This window comes from Conger conger, chromosome 1, assembly GCF_963514075.1.
Source record: "Conger conger chromosome 1, fConCon1.1, whole genome shotgun sequence".
In the NCBI taxonomy this organism is placed as follows: Eukaryota; Metazoa; Chordata; class Actinopteri; order Anguilliformes; family Congridae; genus Conger; species Conger conger.
In genome coordinates this window covers 53,300,894-53,326,784 of record NC_083760.1, presented here as the reverse complement: position 1 = coordinate 53,326,784, position 25,891 = coordinate 53,300,894, and the positions used below count along the sequence as shown (strand labels likewise).

General features: G+C 40.0%; 2 protein-coding genes across 6 annotated transcripts; both read left to right on the top strand.

Annotated features, from left to right (window-relative positions):
* The first annotated feature begins 886 nt into the window (after positions 1 to 886).
* Positions 887 to 11,756, top strand: LOC133135328 (2,4-dienoyl-CoA reductase [(3E)-enoyl-CoA-producing], mitochondrial-like). Of its 2 annotated transcripts, none has more exons than XM_061252258.1 (10): positions 887 to 1,040; positions 1,726 to 1,925; positions 2,585 to 2,642; positions 3,893 to 3,979; positions 4,353 to 4,500; positions 7,671 to 7,770; positions 8,905 to 8,977; positions 9,172 to 9,318; positions 10,985 to 11,047; positions 11,127 to 11,756. In XM_061252258.1, the coding sequence occupies exons 1-10, from the start codon at positions 963 to 965 to the stop codon at positions 11,184 to 11,186; spliced, it is 1,014 nt and encodes a 337-aa protein (XP_061108242.1). In that variant the 5' UTR covers positions 887 to 962; the 3' UTR covers positions 11,187 to 11,756. The 2 variants fall into 2 exon arrangements, with proteins under 2 accessions (XP_061108242.1, XP_061108249.1); XM_061252265.1 differs by lacking the exon at positions 887 to 1,040 and adding an exon at positions 1,059 to 1,210.
* A 2,192-nt stretch (positions 11,757 to 13,948) lies between these two features.
* Positions 13,949 to 25,702, top strand: LOC133141382 (2,4-dienoyl-CoA reductase [(3E)-enoyl-CoA-producing], mitochondrial-like). Of its 4 annotated transcripts, XM_061261913.1 has the most exons (10): positions 13,950 to 14,004; positions 16,941 to 17,140; positions 18,770 to 18,827; positions 20,330 to 20,416; positions 20,742 to 20,889; positions 22,214 to 22,313; positions 24,086 to 24,158; positions 24,355 to 24,501; positions 25,105 to 25,167; positions 25,247 to 25,702. In XM_061261913.1, the coding sequence occupies exons 1-10, from the start codon at positions 13,978 to 13,980 to the stop codon at positions 25,304 to 25,306; spliced, it is 963 nt and encodes a 320-aa protein (XP_061117897.1). In that variant the 5' UTR covers positions 13,950 to 13,977; the 3' UTR covers positions 25,307 to 25,702. The 4 variants fall into 4 exon arrangements, with proteins under 4 accessions (XP_061117907.1, XP_061117897.1, XP_061117892.1 ...); XM_061261908.1 differs by having other exon boundaries at positions 25,105 to 25,702; XM_061261923.1 differs by lacking the exon at positions 16,941 to 17,140 and having other exon boundaries at positions 13,949 to 14,004; positions 18,774 to 18,827; positions 25,105 to 25,702.
* Positions 25,703 to 25,891: the final 189 nt, after the last annotated feature.

Here is a 25,891-nt window from a genome sequence, read left to right as displayed (position 1 = left end):
GTAAAAGTAGTCGGAAGCTTGAAAAAGTTTTGAGAATGCGTTATCAATTTACCATCAGCAACAGAATGAGTAATCTCCAGTATGTACTTCAATTTAAATTGCTACATGACACTTCACAGTAGCCTATAGAACACACAGATGATTCGGAATCGGTACGTCATTGGTAAATTCAGCATTCAGTGTACGAATAGTGTTCCATGTAGACTGTGACGCTGCTAGAAAATGTCCATGTCAAACAATGCAATGACAAACAATGCAAAAATAGCGTAAACAATATTTTTTTATGAATCATTTTATTATGACAATATGCATATTCCATGCTGATTCCAATGACGCTCACCCCTCCCTCTACAATATGCGCATAGACACAATTGCGGAAAAACATGTACAAAGCTAGCCCAGGAACAAAAACAGAACGTACAACAAATGAAAAGATTTTTCATACTGTACAGTTTGCTCGTTCTGAAGTGGTCATTTTTGGAAATGCAAGATAAACCCAGTTTGGTTTTTGGGCCGCCTTGAAGGCAATGTCTATAAGGCTCAGGGCACATGCGCATTACGTCAGAAAAGCACCATTTGTGAATTTATTCTGTTCTAAAGGTGACTGTTTGCAAATTTCTTGATAAAAAATAATGGCAAAGATCGCAGCCCAGGAGAAAATTAAGCTTGTCTCTGGCTACGTATTTTTGTTTGAAGCAAATATACAACAATAATAATATATATATAATCTGATGCATGCTCACGATGAATTGAGTTAGCTCGGAACTACAGTGTTGCCAGACTGCCTAACTGCCTGACTGGGGGGAAAGGCTTCGGGCTTTAAATTTGGGATACTTTTCACAATATTGGCTGTTTTTTTGTAGAAATGGGCGGGTTTTCAGACGTGATTGGGTTGAAACCTGCCAGTCCAATCTGACGACACTGAGTATATCGGTGAAAGGTCACTCCAAGTCTTTGAAAACATGGCGTCGGCTGTAATCAGAAGGTTTTCAGCATTTAAAAGCGATCTAACCATGCCATTAACGTATCTGCAAAGAAGGGTAAGAGTAATGCGATTAGTTTAGTTTAGATTCGTTTTTGCCGACAGAAAGGTAAACGAATAGTTTGCAGGCTGCATTTTCAGTCCTGAGCAGCTAGTTATGATTGGTCCTCAGGCTAACCTGCTTCATGATCTTTAACGCACAGCTAAAGCAAGTTGGAATCAGGACAAGTGAGATACAAGAGCAATTTAAGTTACTTTATCGTTACCGTGGGATGACAATCTGCTGTAAAACTTTGAAAGCAAATGTGGCTGTTAGTTTGATTGCCACCAAGGCTTATTTTTATCACACAAAACTTGTTAGCGTCAGGAGTGTGATACAAGTGGAAAATTCTGGTTCAGAAAGAAAGTTCTGCTCGAGTATTTGTGTTCAAATTACCTGGATTTGGTAATTGGCATAATTCTTCAGCTATTTGGTGAAATCAGAGTTCATGGGTGGATAAAACACGGCAGGACTTTTTACTTTCTGACCCCTGGACTTCCCACCTCTGCAAGTGTACCCCACATTATTTATTTATTTATTTGTAGCCTGCAATTTATTTGTACTTGACAAGCTTGCCACAGTTCACATAATTATAAATCACACGATAACTTTGCTACTGAGTATACAATTTTAAGAATAGTCCAACTATTCACAGAAGGGAATGGATACTGGAGTTAATAGATTTCTTTCTCTTGTTAACTAGTTTATTAGCTGTGGCCCAAAAGTTTTGTTTCAAAACAACCTTCCTCAAGCTGGATTTTTCCCTCCGGACGAAGGGGTGATGTTGCCCCCCGGTTCGTTCAAAAACAAAGTTGCCTTCATAACCGGAGGTGGCACGGGTCTGGGGAAGGGAATGACCACCACACTCTCTACACTGGGTGCCAAATGTGTCATTGCAAGCAGGTGAATTCTTCTCATTATTTTACATATAGCCATTACATATAGCCATTATGTATGTTAATTATTTTCATATGGGTCATGGGTCATGTTGGTTGTAGTGCTTTGCCTATAGTCTTCCGAGTAGTCGTTTTGCTGTCTGTTGAAAGTTGGTTAAAATGGCCTGTCTGGTAATAGTGGTAACTTGTTAAGTTAAGGATCGTGAACACATGCATTAATGTTCTTTAATAATGAAATGCAGGGTTGGCTTATTGTTTGCTTTGATTCGTTTTAGGTAATTCAACATTTAGCAGCCTATTGGTTCAACTTAAATTCAATTATTTTATTTGATCACTATTAGTGCAGGGGTGCATAACAAGGGCTGATCCATTTCATGATTTTGTGCCAAATTCTGCTTTTAATTAATGTGCTCAATCATATCTTCATCTGAGATTTGTATAAACACTTGCTACAGCTGCAGACTGCAAGTGTTGCCTAAAGATTTTACTGTGCTCAAGTACGGAAGTCAACCAGCATAGTTTATAGAGCTGTAAAAAAACGAAAACTAAAGCCTGGTGCAGTTCACACTGCAGGATAGTCAGGTCCATTTTGGTCCGATTCACCCCTCTTAACAACTGCAAGGGCTTTCCAAACATTTATATTTATTTATTCACTCTGTTTTTCAGAAAGTTGGATGTTTTAAAACAGACTGCAGAGGAAATATCAAGCCAAACAGGAAATGAGGTACAGTATGCTACAGATTCTTTAACTACTGTTCTGGATTTGGGAATTAAATTAGCTTCTGTATTTTTATGTGATATGTGATATTTTATGTCTCTCTGGCCTTACCAAAACATTATGTTCACTAATGGAATCAAATTATTAATCATTTACAGTATGAATAGATGCTGATTTGAGTAGTCTTCAGACTCCTGGTAAAAGTAACATAAGTTGTCCTTTTCTATATGCAGAACATTTCTAAAGTTGTCACAGGCCAATGCTGACAACTAAAGCACACTTTCATTACGAGCCAGTTAATGCTTTTCTTCTTGGGTGTTCCAGACAATAACAGAACAGATATAACCTCCACCACATCTTCAGAATGCAGTAACACAAATTCTTGCCTCAACCAGAAAGAGATCATATTATTATTAAACACTCTGTAGAAATACAAGTAGCCTACTGTGATGGAAATGCCTCAATGGAGGAAGTTAATGTAACTTATAAATGGTTACACTACTGTTAAAAAGTTTGGGGTCACCTTTTCTTTTTCTGATTGAATTTTTAATTTTCTCTGTTGGTAATCAAACAATTCATACTTGGTGAAAGCGCAGACTCGGAGCTTTTATTAAAGGGCATTTGTTTTTTATTTTTATTTCACCATGTAGTAATTACAGCACTTTTTATATGTAGTCCCCCATTTTGATGTTTGAGACAAATTAACATGATGCCAGATAAGTCATGTTTTGTATTTGGTTGCATATCCTTTGCATATCATGACTTCCTGATGTCTGTGACTGATAATGACTCTTATTTGACATTGTTAATTTGTCTCATATTGAAAAAGGGGACTATATATAAAAGGTGCTGTAATTACTACATTTATTACTGATTTTGCCATTTTATATTTTTATTTTACACTTGGTCACCCCAAGACAACCAATCTCTGCAAATCTTAAGCTGAGTTATTATTGGTTTGCTTATGGCTTCCCTCACCCTCTTCCTTACCGTCCGTGGGGATAATATGACCTTGCATACTCTTCCTGGCAAGTTTGCAGGCCTTGTCTTTTTGACTGCACTGTGAAGCACAAGTTGCTTGTTTACTTTGAGAAAATAAAGTTTATTGTTATTATTAATAACATATAACCAAGCTGAATGTCACCTTGACATTGTTAGAACTGATATAAGTATTGAAAAAGTGGTTAATTTAAATGTTAATGTTCAACACTATTCGTATTTTGTTGCCTCATTGTTCTGTTACATTTTGTTGCTAGGTTTATGCTGTGCAGTGTGACGTGAGGGACCCCTCATCAGTGAAGGCATGCATTGATGAGCTCATCAATGTTGCAGGCCTGCCTGATGTACGTATGAAAATATAATTATTTGTTATTTAGCTAACGTTTTATCCAAAGCAACTTCCAGTTGATTGGACTAAGTAGGGGACAATCCCCCCTCAAGCAATGACAGGTTAAGGGCCTTGCTCAAGGGCCCAACAGCTGCATGAGTCTTAACGTGGCTACACCGCTGACCTCCCGTGTCAGTCATGTACCTTAGCGCTAGCATGACTGACACGGGAGGTCAGCGGTGTAGCCACGTTAAGACTCATAAGACTCATATGTCATATGTCAGTACAGACGTTTCACATTGATCCCACTGGTAGACATTGCCTCTACTGTATTCCCCATGTGATCCGTTGACCTTTGGAGTTGAGTATGATCATTTAACCTTGTTTAGGTTGTGATCAACAATGCAGCTGGGAACTTCATCGCCCCCTCCGAGAAGCTGTCAGCCAATGCCTGGAAAACCATAACTGACATTGTTCTCAACGGCACTGCCTATGTAACCCTGGAGGTCGGGAAGCGGCTGATCAAAGCTGAGAAAGGTAGGGATATTCAGAGAAGGAATGCAATTTATAAGGCTTTGGCTCGCCAACAAATCTATAAGGTTTAAAATTATAGGTCACCCAAAATTGATATAAATACTGTTTTGCATTTCAGTGTGATGCACATTACTGTACGCATCCAAATTTCCCACAACTAATTACATAAATACATGTACGCCTATAGTATTGATAGTATTGACCCAGTCTGGGTTACTTGAAACTTTAGCCAATATTTAACTTAAATTTTGCTTGAGTGAAATAACAAGTTGGTTTAAGTAACATGGAATGTAGTTAATTCTGCAACATTTCTTGTCACAGAGGCTACATTTTTGTCTGCTAAAGAGAAGGATTTTTGTTTTACTAGGGGATTTAAAGAAATTGTGACGTTCAATAAGTGATGCAGTGAAGGACGTTTGCCACCAGGTGGAAGTAAAGACTTGGTGTAAAGACATGCGTTTTTCTATATTGTGAGGTAGAATGAAGCCACTGTTGGTTAATAAAAAGTACATAAAATAACAGCACATATTTACAAGGCTACCACTTCCTTGAACATGAGGTTGTGTCTACGGAACCAGTTTATATACATCCTTTGTAGTGGAGTGCCCTGGGAATAACTTCTTTGATAGCCCTGAGCAATTTGATCTCTGATCTCTGAGTTGGATTTGATTTCCATTCGGTTTTGAAAAATACTCCGTTTTCAATTTTGATTAAAACATTTTTAAATATACATGTACCATGAATTAATGACAGTTATAATTTGTTTTAATAGTTTTATTGAAATGTTAAACACTAACATTTTCAAAAAGAGCTTGAAAACATTCAGTCTTTCAGTCTATTTTCAGAGGTTCCAATGTTGTGACTGCATATTACAGCATATTTTTGACTTCATAAAGTATATGGCTCAATCATCCATCACCATGGCTTGCAATTTCATGTTTACACAGATGACACTCAGATTTACCTCTGCATCAAACCTACTGTTCCTCTCCCACCCTCCTCACTGATAAACTGTTAACAAATTAAACAATTAAACATTGGTTGACATCAAATTTCTTTAAGCTAAACTGTGACAAGATCTGCCCTTGCAAAGGTCGGTGATCTTTGTGGAGGAGGTAACTGATTACAGTTATCTCCTCCACTACAGTCCGTAACTTTGGAGTTGCAGTACTTTTGACCCTACACTCTTTTCAGACACACGTTAACTCCAAAACCAAAACCGCATTCTTCCCCCAAGCAACATTGCCCGTCTCTGCTTCTGCCTCAGTCCTCATTATGGCAAAACCTTAGTTCATGCATTCGTTACCTCACGTCTAGATTACTGCAACTCAGTTCTTTCTGGTCTCCCAGTCAAATCCCTCAATATATTTCAGTTTATCCAATACTCAGTTGCCCGGGTACTCAAGGAAATCTGCTCATATCACCCCCGTTCTTCGCCTGCTATGCTGCTCACTATATCAGCCCACATTCAATTCAAACTTCTCATTACAGACAAAGCACTAAACAGACTTGCCCCTTCTTACTTATCTGGACTCCTTCATCCCTACACACCTCCTTGTTCACTTGGATCCTCTGGCACTGGTTTGCTTGCTGTAACTCACATATGTCTATCCACCATGGGAGCTAGATCATTTAGGGCCACTGCCCCCAAACTTTGGAACACCTTAGCCCAATACCTGATGTACTAGAATACATGTACTAGTCTCTCCTCCTTCAAAGCCAAACTCAAGACATACCTCTTCCTCCAGCACTACAATACTTATACCCTTTCTTAACATTCATATCACACATTGTTTTTTGTTGTTTTTGCTCTCTGCTCCAGCAAAGAAACAGTTGAAGTAAACCACTATGTGATTAAAGTATAGACTTCCAGCTTTAATGTGAGGGTTTTTACAAATCATTTTTTGGTGATTTACAGCCCTTTTTCACTGGGGGCCAAAAGCAATTGGAAATTTGACAAATAAACACAAACTGAAATAGTCGTCATATTCAATATTTCATTGAAAATCTTCCCTGGTGATGTTCTGCCAGGCCAGTACTGCCGCCCTGCTTGTTTCGGAGCTGGTCTTCAGTGTGCTTAATCGGTTTGGGGTCAGGCGATTGACTTAGCCAATCCAGAACATTCCACCTTTTTTCCACCAAAAAAATCCTTGGATCCTTATGCTTTGGATCATTCTCCTGCTGCTTGATGAAGCATCGTCCAATCGGTTTTGTTACATTTGCTTGGATCTGAATAGACCAGATATTTCTGTATACTTTGGCATTCATCCTGCTGTCAGTAGTGATCTCAACAATGAACTGAGGTGTGGCAGCTATGCATGCCAAAGCCATAACACTACCTTCACCATGGTTAGTGATGAGGTGGTATGATTTGGATCATGAACCGTCCCTTTTTCTCTCCACTTTCCTCTTTCCACCACTTGGGTTGATTTTCATCTCACCTGTCCATAGCACTTTGTTCCAGAACTCTATGGGTTTTTTAATGTACATTTTTGCAAAGTATATTACACAGTTACGAAGTGATTTTTCTTCACCATTCAAATTATGCCAGAACCATAGAAGATCAGTGGTAATCCACTGAGCTTCTGTGGTCTAACCGGTCATTTGCCATTGCTGAGCTCATCAATTTGTTCTAGCTTCTCTACAAAGTACCAAACAGTTGATTTTGACACACCAATTTTTTTGCCTATGTCTCTGATTTATTCAAATTGTTCCATGGAATGACGGCCTGCTTTACTGGCATTGACACATCTTTAGTGCTCATTTTGAGACAACCATTCCAAATGTGGATGGCACTCCTAGAATTAGCTTTTTGCTCGCTCTTTTATGCATGAACTAGCAATGAAACCTAACACCTGTCCAAGAAACATTTGAGCAGCCAATTGCCCAATTATTTTTGATTCCATAAAATTGGGGGTCTGTTTAAAAAGGGCTGTAATTCCTATGCAGTTCAGCTAATATGGATGTAGAAACCCTTAAATTGAAGTTAAAAGCCTGCACATTAACCAGATAATTTTATTTCCAATGTTTGTTTGCGGAGTGGAAGAGTACAGAGTGGAAACAACTAAAAATGCTTACCGACTGAACTGTAGCTGTATTTTGTGTTTTATTATTACTTATTGGGGTGAACAAGAACTGTGACAGTGATGCACAAACTTTTTTTCTTTCCCCAGGTGCTGCATTCTTGGCCATAACTACGATCTATGCGGAAACCGGCTCGGGTTTTGTGGTACCCAGCGCCTCAGCTAAAGCAGGAGTTGAGGCACTGTGCAAGTACGCATTTTTATCAGAATGTATAATGGCGGGGAGTACATGCTGAAATGTGCAGCGCAGGGGTGGTGGAGAGGCTTGTGCGAGTAAAGCACACTCAGTGCAGCAGCATTCATTTAATGGGGTAAGAAATTGAGAGGAATTTATATTCCCCTTATTGCACCACCTATGTAGCGAAACTACATGCTTCCCTAGACGCACAAGTTTGCCAGTTGCGTGATGATCAGATAAAGCATTCAAAAATTACAGATGTTTCAGTAACAATGGTCATGTCCACAACAATTGACTGACATGTCATAGACAAATGGTTTGCAGCATCCAAATAACTTTTATTTGGGTTACTCCCAGCATGCTTTTTATCAAATTTGGTGAAGATTAGATGAAATTTATAGAAGAAGAAGCATAAGATTTTAGATAAATCTGAAAATGGCTCGAATACACTCGTTTTGTTTGGCATAAGCCAAGGAATCTTTTGATTCTCGGTCAAATGGTTCAGGAGTTATGGCCTGACTTGTTAATGGCTGCATTACAGCGCCACCATGGGGCTGACAGGCATTGTAATATGCTGAGTAATGTGGAGTAGCTGAACATACCTACCAAGTGTCGTAGTTCTACGATTTACAGTTTTTGCTGCAAGTAAATAAATTATACTAATGAACGAACACTTTGTGCTTGAACCCCTAATAAAATCTTAAACGGAATGTTAAAAAAAACAAAGTAGACCCTTTCTTGAAGTTGGCAACTGCAATAAATGTACCTCTGTGTGTTTCAAAGATGCATTAATAGGCATAATTCCGAAAACTTTAAATGAATTGTACGGGGACTCCTGTACAAGAAACTCCGGAGATTTTGATGTTGATAGAAACTGCTTAAGATGTATTGCGTTCAGTTTTAAGAAACAGTAACTGATACTGGGTGTGTACTGGTTTTCGAGAATCAATGAGGGCAGTTCTGCTCCCTCAACCCCTTTTCAAGCAAGAGCAATGCATTTGTGCAATCTCTCTCAGCTCTGCTGCATTGTGTGACAGAAATAAATTAGACTTGTTTAATTTCCTACAGGTAATTGTACACCTTTCGGATGTCAATGGAGGAATGGATAGGCCGTTTTAAGAGAGGAAGTGTGTGTTTCAATTTCAGGTCCCTAGCAGCTGAGTGGGGGAGGTATGGCATGCGATTCAACATCATTCAGCCAGGCCCAATAAAGACTAAGGTGAGTTACACAACACAGTTACTGTTTGTTTAAAAAATTACATTTGTGATGTTTTAATGAGTAGTTTGCTATTATATAATTATATAATGGTAGACTATTTGAAATCTAATCTTTATTTTTTTAGCACTCAGCTATTTTATTCACTATCTTTATTTTTTAGTAATCTCTGTAGTCTCTCGTTGTTACTTTGACAGGGAGCCTTCAGTCGCCTGGACCCAATGGGCACGTTTGAGAAGTCGTTGATCAGCCGAATACCGACGGGTCGCCTTGGCACTCCTGGGGAAATAGCCAATCTGGCGGCCTACCTCTGTAGCGACTACGCTTCCTGGGTGTCAGGAGCGGTGAGTGCTTGCCGGCGCTGTTGGTATCCTCGCCATCGAGTGTCTTTTCCCACTGGGGCTCCAGGGTCACAGCTGCAGACGGAGGGCGTGGATTACAGCGCGTACTGTAGCACGTGGCGTGCCCCACATCCCTGTGGGACAACACCAGTCACTGAGATTCCTCGATTGCTCCCATGTCCCACTGCCCGATTGTTCCTAATATATTGCGGAGGGGCACTGCTTCTGGGTATCGCCTTGCGTAATCTATGAGGACTAACTCTGTTCTAATGGCCTGATGAGGTCCATGCCGATTCTTTCGAAGTGGACTAACAATGAGGGCCCACATGACTCAGCTTTCTCTTCCTGGTTTTAGTATCTAAAATGTTCACAAAGAGTAGTGACGTAACGTAGGTCCCTAACCCTACCCCCAGAGCCCAGTTCCCTTTCCCCCTCTGCATCCTGTGGTCAGCTCTCGCTCTTTTTGTCACGTGGGAAATCATTTTACAAACTGTTCAGACAGCTCAAAATCACGCGTCTGGGCCCTTAACGGAAATGGTGCTTTTGGACTAGCTACAGGATTTACCTTTTGCATTAGGGGCACTCTGCACACCACCAGAAGATGTCAACCTGTATGCCTGGTCAATACAATTGTGTCATTATACGGCTAAGCAGGAACCATACCATCTTGCACCCAGCTCCTGCCAAATGGCTGAAACTAAGCAGGTGTGGGCTTGGTTAGTACTTTACTGGGAGACCTCCTGAGAAAACTAAGTTGCTGCCGGAAGTGGTGTTGATGTGATCTTCCCTCTTGCCAAATTATCCCCAATGCCCCAGTGCAGTAATGGTGCAGTAGGAAAAGCAGTCTTTTGGAGGTCCTGACTCACTGTGGTCATTAAAGATCCCATGACACTCTTTGCAAAGAGTAGGGGGTTTCTGAATAAATTTTCAATCATGGCTCTTTTGAACCTGCCACCTAATCATCCCCTGATTCAATTGATTCAATCCACCTAAACTGGTGTGTGGTGAGCGTTCTGGTGCAAAATGGCAGCCATACATCACACACATTGGTTACACACTGGTGGTGGTTGAAGCGAGTTTCCTCCTGATCACTGTAAGCGCTTTGAGTGTCTAGCACAGCACAATATAAATCAATCTGTCAGTCAATCTTAATCCTGCCCCAGATGACCTCCCATTGGTATGTTGTGGGCCACCTGACAAACCATTTCCCACAGTTTTTTGCCACTAAAAGCTGTGTCTTCATTTGTATGTGGGTATGTATGTATGTATGTGACTTGTCCTATATAACTCTTTAATTTCGTAATTTTGTAATTAGTCTCTTTAATTTTACAAAAATAGGGGTATATCACTGATCTCCCATCAATCTTAATTACTTGGACAGCATTTCATCCCGAGACAGTTTGAGGGCAAAGTCAGTCACTCTGCGTTCCCGGTCTCAACACTCTACTGTGGAAAGAAGCAAACTTAAGTCCTGGACTGATTCGTAATGAAATCCAGGTGTGTGCCTACTTTCACCAGTAGGCATGGTCCTCAGACTTATCAGCTTCCTTCCTGTAAACCAACCCCAGCTGCCAAACCGTACTAAAATATATATATTTTTAAATTAAAGAACAATTTAAACTGTTTGATTTTAGTATGTTTGACAAACCCCTGTATTTATTATTTCCAGGTCATTAGAATGGATGGGGGGGAGTATGTCTCAATTGCTGGCGAGTTCAACCTCCTGAAAAAGGTAATGACCCAGTTTTAAATGACCACCCTTATTGTGTACTGTTTCTTATTTCTTAATGTTGTATGTTCCTTCTGTGCAGGTCACAAACGAGCAGTGGTCTATGATGGAAGCGATGATCAGGAAGACCAAGGAATCCTAATATCTGCCACAGACATTTGGCTGACTGAATGTGTTCTGTACCGAAGCAGAAACTTGTATGTAGCCTGTGAACTGGAGGCTGTAGTCCCCGCCCTGTTGACCTTTGAACCTTTTTGCACATTGTTTAATATGTCAGTCCTACCAGCTGTCTTGGCAGCATTAAAAAAATACACAGTATTTCTTGTCAACACATTTAATAGACGTGCCTTTAACCGTCCTTTTATAATGTAACTGATTACACTGATGGACTTCCAGTTGCTCGCTAACCTTTGAGAATACAGATTTTTTATTAAAATATGCAGGCAGCTGATTGCAATCTGATGCGCTTCAATCAAACTTGTGTTAACCGTTTCAGGGGGCACAAATGCTACGTGTAGCTTGGAATTCAAACATGAACCTCAACAGTACAGATGCGTAGTACCGGAAAGGAATTCATATTCCAGACAGGTTCTTATTTTAGAAAAGTGTTTGGAATTGATTTAATTACATACATGAATGCTCTCTGAATTTAATTATTTTGTAAGATTGAAGATGACCCTGTGAATGACCATAAAGATCTGTATGATAATAACCAGTCTGTTGTTGATCTGTCAAGTGAGATTCAAGTGACAATGTGCACTTCAGCCACATGTGATTTATTTTATTACAGATCTCAAATTGTGGAGACGAATAAATAAATAATGGCTCTTTGTCCCAAACATTATGGAGGGCACTGTATACCTGCTATAATAAAAATTGTTATGTCATAGGATTACATTACATTACATTAATGGCATTTGGCAGACGCTCTTATCCAGAGCGATGTGCAACAAAGTGCATACCCATAACCAGGGATAAGTGCGCTGAAAGACCCTGGAGGGAAGTACAATTTCAACTGCTACCTGCACAACAAATGGCACGAAGGTACAAACCATATCAAAAGGAAACGAGTGTGTTGCCATCTGCCAAATGGTGCTAGTCTTGGCACAACATGTGAGTACTGACCCAAACAGGCAGGCAACAGTCACACATTGTATTGGTACTTGCACTCTCCATGGTGGTGTGCCGCATTACTGCCTGAAGGTGACCGGAGAAGTCAAAATGCACTGCTGCACACTACATTGAGCTATAGCTGCTCAATCTACTAACTAGAGTTATAAAGCTCTGTCCCTTTTTCAGGAATTTTGTGGATATATGAGGAATTTGGAGAAATAGGTCCAGTTTTGTGTTGGACCTATTTGAAGAGTCTTTGAAAATACTTTCCACACAGTGCACATCATTTTTGTATATAATGTGGCACGGGGCGACATGGCTCAGGCAGTAAGAGCAGTTGTCTGGCAGTTGGATGGTTGCCGGTTCGATCCCCTGCCCGGGCTGTGTTGAAGTGTCCCTGAGCAAGACACCTAACCCCTAAATGCTCCTGATGAGCTGGTCGGTGCCTTGCATGGCAGCCAAACGCCATTGGTGTGAGTGTGTGTATGAATGGCTGAATGAGAAGCATCAATTGTACAGTGCTTTGGATAAAGGCGCTATATAAAAGCCAACCATTTACCAAAATCAAAGAAAGTTAAATTGGCAATACAATTTTACTTTAATTTAGTAAATCTCCGTTTTGTGTCTATTCTGTGTCATTCCATCACTCCATTCCATCACAAAATGCGGATGCAAAATCCTCTTGTCAACCATCAGCATGGGAAAAGGCAAATAACTGAATTCAGAAGAAACAGATGGAAATTGACCATCACAATCTAGGTAATGGGTGCAAAAAAGTAAATGCATAAATGTTTTAAATGACCCCTGAAACATGGACTGGTTGCAAACTTGCCAGGAACATGCAAGTGCATATCCCCACGGTCGGTAAGGAGTTTGTTAGGGAGGCCATAAGTAACCCAAGGATCGCAGTTTTAAGTATTATAGAGATTGGTTGCATCTTGGGGTCTCCAAGTCTAAAAAAACCCCTCTTTGGAAAGGTGGCAGGACAACAGACCCTACTGAGCTAAATAAACAAAACCAAGCATCTTGAGTTTCCCAAATCTAATTGGAATTATGACTGGAAGAGGGTGCTATCTATGATCAGGTGATACCAAAATGGAACACTTTAGCCATACACACCATCGACGTGTGGTGATGCAAAATGGAATGCATACAAGAAGTATGCATTCTGTGTAAAAAGTATGTGAATACATACTTACATTAAAAGTGTGTACTCTGGAATATCATCCAAGCAAAATGTTACTGTTCTGTGAGGTTTTTCAATTACTTTCTGGAGAGCAAGAGGAAATCTTCAAATAATATCTACTTTTATTGAGTAAGCTAATTTATTGGTGAATGCTGGTACATCAACTAGACCTTTTTTGGAATAGTTTGAGATTTCTGTTGAGATGCTATAATTGGCTTTTAGATTTTATGCAATTTTTTATGCAAAATACTCTGGGCTATTCACATTCTTTCAATTATATTCAGACATACTGTGGGGAAGATTTTGAGAATATTTTACCTGAAGTCTTCCCTTGTCTGGGCTGAACGATGAATTTGACTTTTTGTTATGTGTAGAAAAAATAATTGTGTCCAGTGGTTTTATTCTTAACATGCACATGGTGAATGCAGCTTCTCTGTTTTCCCAATATAGGTGGCTTTCACACCTAGTTTGTATGCATGTTTTAGCCTGTGCTTGGTATGTGGTACATCATGTTGCTCTATGCAAGATCTAACCTGTGGAAAATAAATAAATGTCGGTCCAAGTTTCTGAGGTTTTTCCAAATATGGCGTTGGCTATACTGAGAAGGGTTTCAGCATTTAAACGTGCTCTAAGCATGCCAATAACCTATCTACATAGACAGGTAAGATTAAATAATTTATTATTTTTATTATTAACCTTTATTTACGAATAAAAAATAATGCAAGATGTTTTGTTGAGACATTATGAACATTGCTTTATCATTTGCTTTCTCATCAGCTGAGTAGCTGGATAGTGCCTCATTGGTGGTTATGACTATGGCTGTGGACATTTTATACACTTCGTTGTACGTTGTACGTCGCTCTGGATAAGAGCGGCTGCTAAATGCCATGTAATGTAATACAAATATTTGTTCCTTCCGAATTTGATAAAAATTATTATTATTCAAAAGCAAATATATATATATATAGTCAGGTCCATAAATATTGGGACATCGACACAATTATCCTCTTTTTGGCTCTATACACCACCACAATGGATTTGAAATGAAATGAACAAGATATGCTCTAACTGCAGACTTTCAGCTTTAATTTGAGGGTATTTACATCCAAATCAGGTTACTGGTGTAAGAATTACAACAGTTTCTATATGTGCCTCCCACTTTTTAAGGGACCAAAAGTAATGGGACAATTGGCTGCTCAGCTGTTCCATGGCCAGGTGTGTGTTATTCCCTCATTATCTCATTTACAAGGAGCAGATCTAGAGGTCTAGAGTTAATTTCAAGTGTGCTATTTGCATTTGGCATCTGTTGCTGTTTAAAAAAAAGTAACATATTACTGTCAGCAATTGACTACTTTTTACTTAAAGACTTGATCAAGGCTGCTTGAGATCAGAAGCAAGTGATGCAGTTTTAATGCCGAAGGGTGGTCACAAAAAATATTGATTTGTTTCAGTTTTTAACTATTCTGCCAAATTACTAAAATGTAATGTAAAATGTATAGTACGTTTATTTAGGACCTTTCATTGAATTATTTTTTAAATAACCTTATCTGTACAAAATGATATACAGGTGCCTAAGACTTTTGAACAGTACTGTATATCACTAGAATCATGAGGAAAAACAGGTACACTATGTTTGCCTTAAACTTGCTTGACTTGCTTTCCTTGACTTCAGTTGAGAGGATTGGTTTCACTCATGATCCAATTTGGCAGCTATCATGTGCTGACAGGATAACAAGAGACTTTAACCCCTTTTCTTAACACAAGCTTGAAAATGACATTTCCTAAATAAAATGCCTACTTGAATCCTTTTGAACCCAGGCATAATCCTGTGTCTTCTGAGAGATAACCATTTGAGGTTTGTTTTCCAAGAGTCAGAATTACTCCAAGTTAATTACTAAATCAACGTTACAGAAGCTCAAGATGTTTTTCTCACTGAAAAATGTTTCTGTTTTCGACTGGATACAGATTATTGTGATGTTGCCCGGTGCACAATGGAGGCACAGCCAAAATATTGGACAAATGCCCTTTCAAATGTGTTGACAATATCATAGCATTCTGGATTGTTTTTCCTAAGTTATTTCAAGGCAGTTTTCCAAAAATGACATGGAAACTCCAAAAGGACATAATATGTAAAATGCTGTATTTTGTGTACTAAAGTATACAACAATTTTTATTGTTTGCACTTCCTCCAGCCTGTCACCCTCCCCCTACCTCTCTGTCTCAGCCTCCCTCTCCTTGGGCTTTTCTCAGATAGCAACAGGTGAAGATAAATAAGTACAATAATAACATTGAGGTCCATTCATTTAAGTTTTTGTCAAATACCTGACCCCCATCAATAAATCAAACACATTCTACAATTTCACATACAATTCATATTTCAAAACCAGGCTTGATTCTTATTTATAAGCAGACTGAAAATAAATATGAACCAATCATCAGAAACATCTTTAACCCATTAAGTCTCACCTGGGCTCAACCTGTTGCCATTTGAGAAGAGTGCAAGGAGAGGGAGGTTCAGACACAGAGGTAGGGGGAGAGTGACAGGCGCGGGGAAGCGCAAACACTTTTTTTCAGTCTCAAAATTTCCTTTTTGGAAAACTGCTGAGACATAGCTTATAAAACACAATGCAGAATGTTCATTTTTGATGATATTGTCATCAAATTTGACAGAGAATTTGTCTCTATTGTGTTTCTTACCACATTAGCCACAGCCACAATAATCTGTATCCATTCAAAAACAGAAAAATCTTTTCAGAGAATAAAAGCTTCCTCTTTCACTGTGTTTGAGCTTCCGTAACTTTGCTTTATTCATGTAGAGTAATTTGGACTCTTTGAAAACAAACCAAGGGTTACCTTTCAGAAGACAGCAGGATTATGCCTGTAGTCAAAGAGGTTCAAGAATAGTAACCATTTTATTTTGGGTGTGTCATTTTTAAGTTTGTGTTAAGAAAGGGGGTGATACTTAAAGGGTCAAGTAGTTCATTTAGATGTTTTTAGTCCAGCTGTATCAAGTAAACCAAGCACCAAGAAAAATGGCTTTCATGAACATTAAGTAAATTAGATTAACTTTTTTTTCTTAACTTACAGATATAGCTATCAATTTTACTTGGTCATTCTTACCCAAAAAACAATATTCCATTTCATGTGGTATTTTACATGGAAAAAGTTGTTTTGTTAATAAACAGGAATGAGGAAAAACCTCTGGAATTCCCAAACTATTGAGTCATTCATCACATTGAAAGAGAACAAATAACTGACTTAATTCACTGAGACAAAACAAGTGAAGAAAAACATTGGCCAGATGGTTGAACTATTTGGTGAAATCAACAGACTGAATACTTATAATGGGTGGAAGAAACATGTGTTTTTCTTTCTGACCCCTAGATTTTCCAGCTCTGCTAGTGTACCCCAAATTATTCTTTTATTTGTAGTCTGCCCTACCCGATAACCTTGCAACATCACTAAAAATTATACTTCCTAACTTGGCTACTTGAATATACAAGCTATTTTTCTATTTATAAATGCAAGCCTGTTCTAACTATTCAGAGAAGGGGAGTAGCTAATGGAATGCTTGGATTTCTTTCTCTTGTTAACTAGTTTATTAGCTGTGGACCAAAGGTTTTGTTTCAAAGCAACCTTCCTCAAGCCAGATTTTTCCCTCCGAATGAAGGGGTGATGTTGCCCCCCGGTTTGTTCAAAAACAAAGTTGCCTTCATAACCGGAGGTGGCACGGGTCTGGGGAAGGGAATGACCACCACACTCTCTACACTGGGTGCCAAATGTTTCATTGCAAGCAGGTGAATTCTTCTCTCATTAATTTACATATATAGTCCTACAGAAAATGATATATTATTTGTTAATTATTTTCATATAAGTAATGGGGGGCGGCACGGATGGTGCAGTGGGTAGCACTGCCGCCTCACAGCAAGGAGGTCCTGGGTTCGAATCCCCGTCGGCCGGGGCCTCTCTGTGCGGAGTTTGCATGTTCTCCCCGTGGCTGCGTGGGTTTCCTCCGGGTACTCCGGTTTCCTCCCACAGTCCAAAGACATGCACGTTAGGCTGATTGGAGAGTCTAAATTGTCCGTAGGTATGAGTGTGTGAGTGAATGGTGTGTGTGCCCTGTGATAGACTGGCGACCTGTCCAGGGTGTATTCCTGCCTTTCGCCCAATGTATGCTGGGATAGGCTCCAGCCCCCTGCGACCCTGATCAGGATAAGCGGGTTCAGATAATGGATGGATGGATGGATGGATGGATGGATATAAGTAATGGGTCATGTTGGTCTTCCTAGGCTTCATCAATAGTCTTCCTTGCAGTCCTTTTGCTGTCTGTTGGCTAATTTGGCGAAACAATGGTTCTCATACCCTGTTAATGCTAATTTCCATTCCAATCAATCTCTTGCTCAGTTAAGGCCGTTGGACACAAGTCAAGTGTTTATGTTCTTTAATGATATTTTCCTATTGTTAACACAATGCAGGTCTGGCTCATTATTATTTGCTTTGTCTATGAGTCCTTCATTATCTATCAAATGGTCAGTTTTAATGGCCACATGTCCACTTATTCACCAATTACAGTAGGAAAAACAAACAAAGCAGAACTACACAGAGTGTAGGGGAAATGACAGCCTTGAGTGGTGGCTGAAGGTCATTAAGGAGGTAACAGATGTGTTCTTACAAGCAAATTGTCCTGGTAAAATGTATAATCAGAAACTTTTGAAACATGCATTTTCAAACAAGTATATAATAACTTGCAGTTCCTGGGGTTTGATTCCCGGTCCTGCTAAAAGCCAAGTTTGGCCGGCTTACGTGGAGTGGCATAATTGGCTCGCTGCTCCAGAGTCTTGGCGGGGTTAGCTGATCGCCGCACAATAAGCACCTCGGGCGTCTCGGAATCACAGACACGTTTAGAGAGATGGGACGTCTTGAAGAAGGAGTGTTGCTCTTCCTCGGCCTGCCAGGGGGCGGGGTGTGGACGGTGTATCGAACACTAACTCAAATTGGAATAGAGGGGGGTACAATTGGCTACTAAATTGGGAGAAAAAGGGAAAAATCTGAAGAAAAAAAAAATGCAGTTCCAAAGCTAGGTAGCTTAGAGGTATGTGCTGTATGTCCATTGTCAAAAATAATTGGACTGAATTTTACATGCGAGTGTCACTCGTAAACATTACAGCCTTTAATATGTGGAAATTGTATTATCATGGTAGATGAATGGGGTGATGCAATGAGTATAATTGTTTGACTTGATTTGACAAAACAGGCTAGCAGCCACTTGTTGGCGAAGGAATTGAGTACATGATGAATGAACACAAGTAGTGGTAAGATGGTGCCTCTAGATATAAGTAGCCACCCAGTATGAACCATGTCTGTTATGATGATTTAGCAAAAAGGAAACAAGCTAGTTTTTTTTATTTATTCCCTATGTGTTTCAGAAAGTTGGATGTTTTAAAACAGACTGCCAAGGAGATATCAAACCAAACAGGAAATGAGGTATGCTACAGATTCATGCTATAGATTCACACTACTACTCATCTTCCTTGACCTGTCTGCCGCCTTCAATACAGTCAACCATGAGATTCTGCTCTCATCACTGACTGGGATGGGTGTCACAGGATCTGCACTCACATATCTTCCTACCAGGTGACTTGGAGGGGTTAAATCTCTGACCCACACCCCCTACAAACTGGAGTCCCGCAGGGCTCAGTTCTTGGTCCTCTCCTCTTCTCTCTACACACCATATCTTTTGGTTCTGTTATCTCTTCCCATGGCCTTTCTTACCATTCTTATGCTGATTACACTCAACTCTTTCTTTCCTTCCCTCCAAATATGCAGGTCACTACACAGATCTCTGCCTGCTTGGCTGATATCTCTGTGTGGATGACTTCCCACCATGCAAAGCTTAACCTTGGCAAGACTAAGCTTCTCTACATCCCTGTTAAGTCCTCTCTGACAATCAACCTCTCACTAATCGTTGAGGACTTTGTAGTATCTTCCTCCCATACAGCCAATCTTGGGGTGACCATTGATAACCATCTCTCCCTTGCTCCACATATATCCTCCACTACCAGAACCTGCACGTTCTTCCTCCATAACATACGCCATGTCCGTCATCTCCTGACGGAGAAAGCCACCCTGCTCCTAGTCCAGGCACTCGTCATCTCCCATCTGGATTACTGCAACTCCCTCCTGGCCGGTCTCCCTGCCTGTGCCATCAAGCTCTTCCAGCTGGTTCAGAATGCTGCAGCCCACTTGACCACCAGTCAGCTCATGTCGGCTCATGCAGCCCCACTCCTCATTGCCCTCCACTGGCTGCCTATTGCTGCATGCTTCGGCTTCAAGGTGTTGCCATTCCAAGGGGACTGCCCCACTCTACATCCAAACTTTAATTTCTCCATACACCCCAGCGAGACCACTCCAGTCTGCCAGCTCTGGTCACTTTGTAGTCCCCATGTTATGAGCGTTCACGCCTGTTTTCTGTTCTGGTTGCTCAGTGGTTTAATGACCTGCTTACCACTGTCAGGACAGCAGAATCCGTCCCTTGGTTTTGTTTATTGCACTCACTAAGGGCTTTATTTGTGCCAACCTTCCAAAGAGCTTGCTGGTATGGAGGTGCCATTTTATATTTTTATTTTACACTTGGTCACCCCAAGACAACCAATCTCTGCAAATCTTAAGCTGAGTTATTATTGGTTTGCTTATGGCTTCCCTCACCCTCTTCCTTACCGTCCGTGGGGATAATATGACCTTGCATACTCTTCCTGGCAAGTTTGCAGGCCTTGTCTTTTTGATTGCACTGTGAAGCACAAGTTGCTTGTTTACTTTGAGAAAATAAAGTTTATTGTTATTATTGATAACATATCATAACCAAGCTGAATGTCTCCTTGACATTGTTAAAACTGATATAAGTATTGAAAAAGTGGTTAATTTAAATGTTATTGTTCAACACTATTCGTATTTAGTTGCCTCATTGTTCTGTTACATTTTGTTGCTAGGTTTATGCTGTGCAGTGTGACGTGAGGGACCCTTCATCAGTGAAGGCATGCGTCGATGAGCTCATCAATGTTGCAGGCCTGCCTGATGTACGTATGAAAATATAATAATTTGTTATTTAGCTAACGCTTTTATCCAAAGCGACTTCCAGTTGATTGGACTAAGTAGGGGACAATCCCCCCTCGAGGAATGACGGGTTAAGGGCCTTGCTCAAGGGCCCAACAGCTGCATGAGTTTTAACGTGGCTACAGCGCTAACCTCCCATGTCAGTCATGTACCTTGGCCGCTAGGCTACAGGCTGTATGTCAGTACAGACGTTTTACATTGATCCCACTGGTAGACATTGCTTCTACTATATTCCCCATGTGATCCGTTGACCTTTGGAGTTGAGTATGATCATTTCACCTTGTTTAGGTTGTGATCAACAATGCAGCTGGGAACTTCATCTCACCCTCCGAGAAGCTGTCAGCCAATGCCTTGAAGACCATAACTGACATTGTTCTCAACGGTACTGCCTATGTAACTCTGGAGGTCGGGAAGCGGTTGATCAAAGCTGAGAAAGGTAGGGATATTCGGATAAGGAACATGACTTGTTCCCCTATAAGGCTTTGGGTGAAACTACAAATCTATAAGGCTTAAAGTTATACATCATCCAAAATTGATATACATAACATATTTTGCATTTAAATGCGATGTAAGTTCCTGTACACATCCAATTTTTCCCCACTAATTGCATGGATTTATATACACTGTAACACCCATTACTAGTATTGATGTCCAAAAATAATGCACATCTGGGTAACTTGTATTGAAATCTTAGCTTATTTATTGATATAGTTATTTGCAAATATTCACCTGAAGGCCATTTTGGCAGGCAGTTCCGAGCACATTACTTGAAGGTACATACACTCTATTACATACACTTCATTAGGTAGACCAACCATTTGACTATCAGAAACTGCTGATCTCCTGGGATTTTCACACCCAACAGTCTCTTGAGTTTGCAGAGAATGGTGCAAAAAACATCCAATGAGCAGCTGTTCTGCAGGTAGAAATGGGTCGTTAATGATAGTGGTCAGAGGAGAAGGGTCGAAGCTGACAGGAAGGTGACATTAACGCAAATAGCCACACATACAACAAATACAACTATGCTATGCAGGAGTGCATCTCTGAACATACAACGCATCAAACCACTAAGTGGATAGGCTACAGCAGCAGAAGACTTAATAAGTGTAGATTCCCATTGTTTACAGACATGTATTGTGTTCTATCACTTAACTGTAAATCTATTTCATGAAGACAACTTTATTGTAAATAGAGAGCAATTAATTCTGTCTAATTTATGGTCGCAGAGGCTACATTTTTGTGTCTGCTAAAGAGAAGGAGTTTGTTTTACTTGGGGATTTAAAGAAATTATAAAGTGTATAAGGAGTGATGCAGTTAAGCACTGTTTCCACCAGATGGAAGTAAAGACTCACTCATCTCAATGCGTTTGCCTATATTGCCTTTATCGCCACTGATGTGTCAAACCGCGAAGTGGATAGGCTACACCAGCAAAAGACTTAATAAGTCTAATAAATCCCTAATAAAGTGCTCACTGAGTGTTTGTATAAAAAGGGCATCTGACAGCCTGCACATTAACCTCATAGTCATGGTTTCATTTCAAATCCAATGTCCTGTAGTACAGAGCCAAAAGAACATAAATTGTACCACTGTCCAAATACTTACAGACTGCTATAGGCCTATGCTTCTAAATACAACTAATATAAAAAAAATTCAGAAAGAACAAATATTTATATGAAAGAAATTATGTGTGGTTTGCCAGATATCATATTCGGATTCAATGCAAAATTTGCTGTAAATATTGAGGTGACTTGTTTTTCCAGGTGCAGCATTCTTGGTCATAACTACGACCTATGCAAAAAGCGGATCTGGATATGTAATACCCAGCGCCTCAGCTAAAGCGGGAGTCGAGGCACTGTGCAAGTATGCATTTCCATCAGAAATTTGGGGGTGGCTGCTGAAATATGTAGCACAATATTTTGAGTTGTGGAGTGACTTGTGTGGGTAAAGCTCATGCACTTAGAGCAGAATTCTCCACAAAATGGAAACCTGTGCCACAGGGTGAGAGATATGGTTATAACATGCCTGAGGTCATCCGCAGTCTTTCCATGCAGCGTAAGCCGTTTGTTTTGTAGGGTGTATATGTTAGTCTGTGCTCTATTGCATTGTCCAAAGATGTTGCAGAGATGGAACAGTCCTAAAATATGATTTGGCACTCTGGACTAGAGAAAAATAAGATAAAAGCAATAAAAAGAAAAGAGTATTAAAGATAATAACATCTTAAATAGAATGTTAAAAATGCAACATAAACCCCTTTCTTGAAGTTGGCAATTGCAATAGATGCATTTCTGTGTGTTTTTTAAAGGTGAACAAGCATAATAAGAAATCCAAAAACTTTAAATTATCATTAGAACGTGAATCTCAGTCTCTGGAGACACTAGTGTAATGAAGAAGACTTTAAAAGAGGTTGAATATATCAGTGAGAAGGACAGCACCCACCCCTGCACAGGAGCTTCAATAAAAACATGAATTTAAAGGAGTAACATGGTGGTTGAATGTGACACTTGCCAGTTGTCTTTAGGCAACAATGAAAAAAATGTGCATGATTTTTTCATTATTCAGTCATTTAAATGTATTTTAAAACTTCTAATTGTTCTAAGCCTAAATGTCCCACTATAAAAGTTCATCCAAACTGTCTGGGCATGGTCATGAGTACTATCAATTAGCTATGATTGACAGACCGTGCCCCCCCTTTCTACACATTGTTAGCTAGCTAGCTAGCTAACGTTAGTGGGGCAAACTGCGTGTATAGGGGAAAATTAAAGAACGGACATATTTAATATTTTCATCGTGTTTCTTTAATACCCTCTTGTGCAAATTGCTTATAAAAACCAAGAAAGTGTGATCAACCACCTTGTTACTCCTTTAACTGTCATCTTTGAAGTAGAGATTTAAACTCTTGTACAAGAAACAATTAAGAAACCCAAGAGATTTCACATTGATATAAATTGCTTAAAAGTGTTATGTTAAGTTTTATATGACTGTACCTGATAGTACAGTATGTTTTTTAGTGAACTGTAAGTATCTTTGGAGTGTGTGGTTTAGTGATCAGTTTTAAACTTCCACCATTGTCATTTATGAGCGCATACTTTTGGTCAAGTAGAAACAGTGTCATTTATTCAGCCAGTATTGTTCTCTACATTACATTACATTATTGGCATTTGGCAGATGCTCTGGATAAGAGCGACGTACAGTTGATTAGATTAAGCAGGAGACAATGCAGGCTTAAGGGCCTTGCTCAAGCGCCCAACGGCTGTGCGGATCTTATTGTGGCTACATTGGGATTCGAACCACCAACCTTGTGTGTCCCAGTCATTTGCCTTAACCACTATGCTACAGGCTGCCCCCTAAAGATGTTGTGTTCAGGGTGCTTCAGGTGTACTGGATTTGAAGAATCAATGAGAGTCAGCTCTGTTCCCTCAACCCCTTTTCAAGCAAGAGCAATGCATTTGTGCAGCGTTTTGCTTTCGTTTGTAATCTCTCTCAGCTCTGCTGCATTGTGTGACAGAAATAAATGAGACTTTCATTTCCAGCGGGTAATTGTACACCGCTTCTTTCGGATGTCAATGGAGGAATGGATAGGCCATTTTTCACAGCCACGCTCTTAAGAGAGGAAGTGTGTGTTTGAATTTCAGGTCCCTAGCAGCTGAGTGGGGGAGGTATGGCATGCGATTCAACATCATTCAGCCAGGCCCAATAAAGACTAAGGTGTGTATGTAGCCTGTGAAGTTACACAGTTTGTGTACTTGGTCTCACAGTTTTACAGTGTAAAGGGAAAAGTGTTGTGATAATAATAATAATAATAATAATAATAATAATAATAAGTTAAGTTCAATATTTGGGAATCTCTGGGAATGTTGGTCTCTGAAATAATCTTTTTAGTCTCTCATTTTTACTTCAATAGGGAGCCCTCAGTCGCCTGGACCCAATGGGCACGTTTGAGAAGTCGTTGATCAGCCGAATACCGACGGGTCGCCTTGGCACTCCTGGGGAAATAGCCAATCTGGCGGCCTACCTCTGTAGTGACTATGCTTCCTGGGTGTCAGGAGCGGTGAGTGCTTGCCGGCGCTGTTGGTATCCTCACCATCAAGTGTCTTTTCCCACTGGGGCTCCAGACGGAGGGCGTGGATATTGTTGGCACTATATCCCTGTGCCTGCGCTGCACTTTTTTGTTGGATACCACACTGCATGTTTTACTGTTATTCAATTGGCAGCTGATGTTGTGCTTATTTTTCAGTGTGACATAGAAGGCCGAAGCCCGTATGAATAATAATATCAAATGCATTAAAAAACCCCATCTTTCAGCGTAAACAAGATATATTTGACATATCTGTGACATTTAAAGGTACAATAGGTAATGTCAGACTTCTAACGGTCAAGAGAGGAATTGCAGCAGCAAAAACCTCAAACCACAACACTGTTTATCCCACCCCCTTCTCCATGAACGCACTGATGTTGAACCCCCCCCCCCCATGCCATTGGCCGTGGCAATTAGAACCAATTTTCAAGCAGTGCGCTTGAATTATTGTACAGCTATACAATGTTTTGAGTGTTGATCCATCACCTGCACAAAATTAACAAATTATTCTCTCACCATTTTAAACTGTGTTTTATCTGAGCATGTTTGACAAACCCCTGTATTTATTATTTGCAGGTCATTAGAATGGATGGGGGGGAGTACATCTCAATCGCCGGCCAGTTAAACTACCTGCAAAAGGTAATGACCCAGTTTGAAATGACCACCCTTATTGTGTACTGTTTCTTATTTCTTAATGTTGTATGTCCCTTCTGTGCAGGTCACAAACGAGCAGTGGTCTATGATGGAAGCGATGATCAGGAAGACCAAGGGATCCTAATATCTGCCACAGACATTTGGATGACTGAATGATCTGTTCTGTACCTAAGTTGGCACATCGGGAGCATTTTTGGAATAGTTTTTTGGAATAGATTTCTGTTGGGATGTCGGTTGAGCAAAATCTAAGAGTTGCATTAGTAACTACATGTATTTCTGCTACTGTGCTCTGATATGTTATTTTTCTGTAGCTTTTAGATTTAATGATTTTTTTCAAATACTCTGGGCTATTCACTTTCTGTCAATTATATTCAGACATACTGTGGGAAAGATTTTACCTCAAGTCTTTTCTTGTCTGGCCCGAACATCTGCGAGATGTTTAATTTAATTGAGTGGTTTTATTCTGAACATGTATACGGTGAATGCAGCTTCTCTGTTGTTGCATCTTGGTTTTCCAATAAAGGTGGTTTCACACCTAGTTTAACCAGAGGGAATGGTTTTAACCGGAGTTGGTTGACTGCTTATGTCTGTTAGACAGCTGTGAATGCTTGCATTGTTCACCAGTGCATACCCCCAGACAATTGTGAGCAAAATCCAGTGCTTCCTGCTTAAATTTCTATGGAACTCGCTATATTTTTTATTTATATCT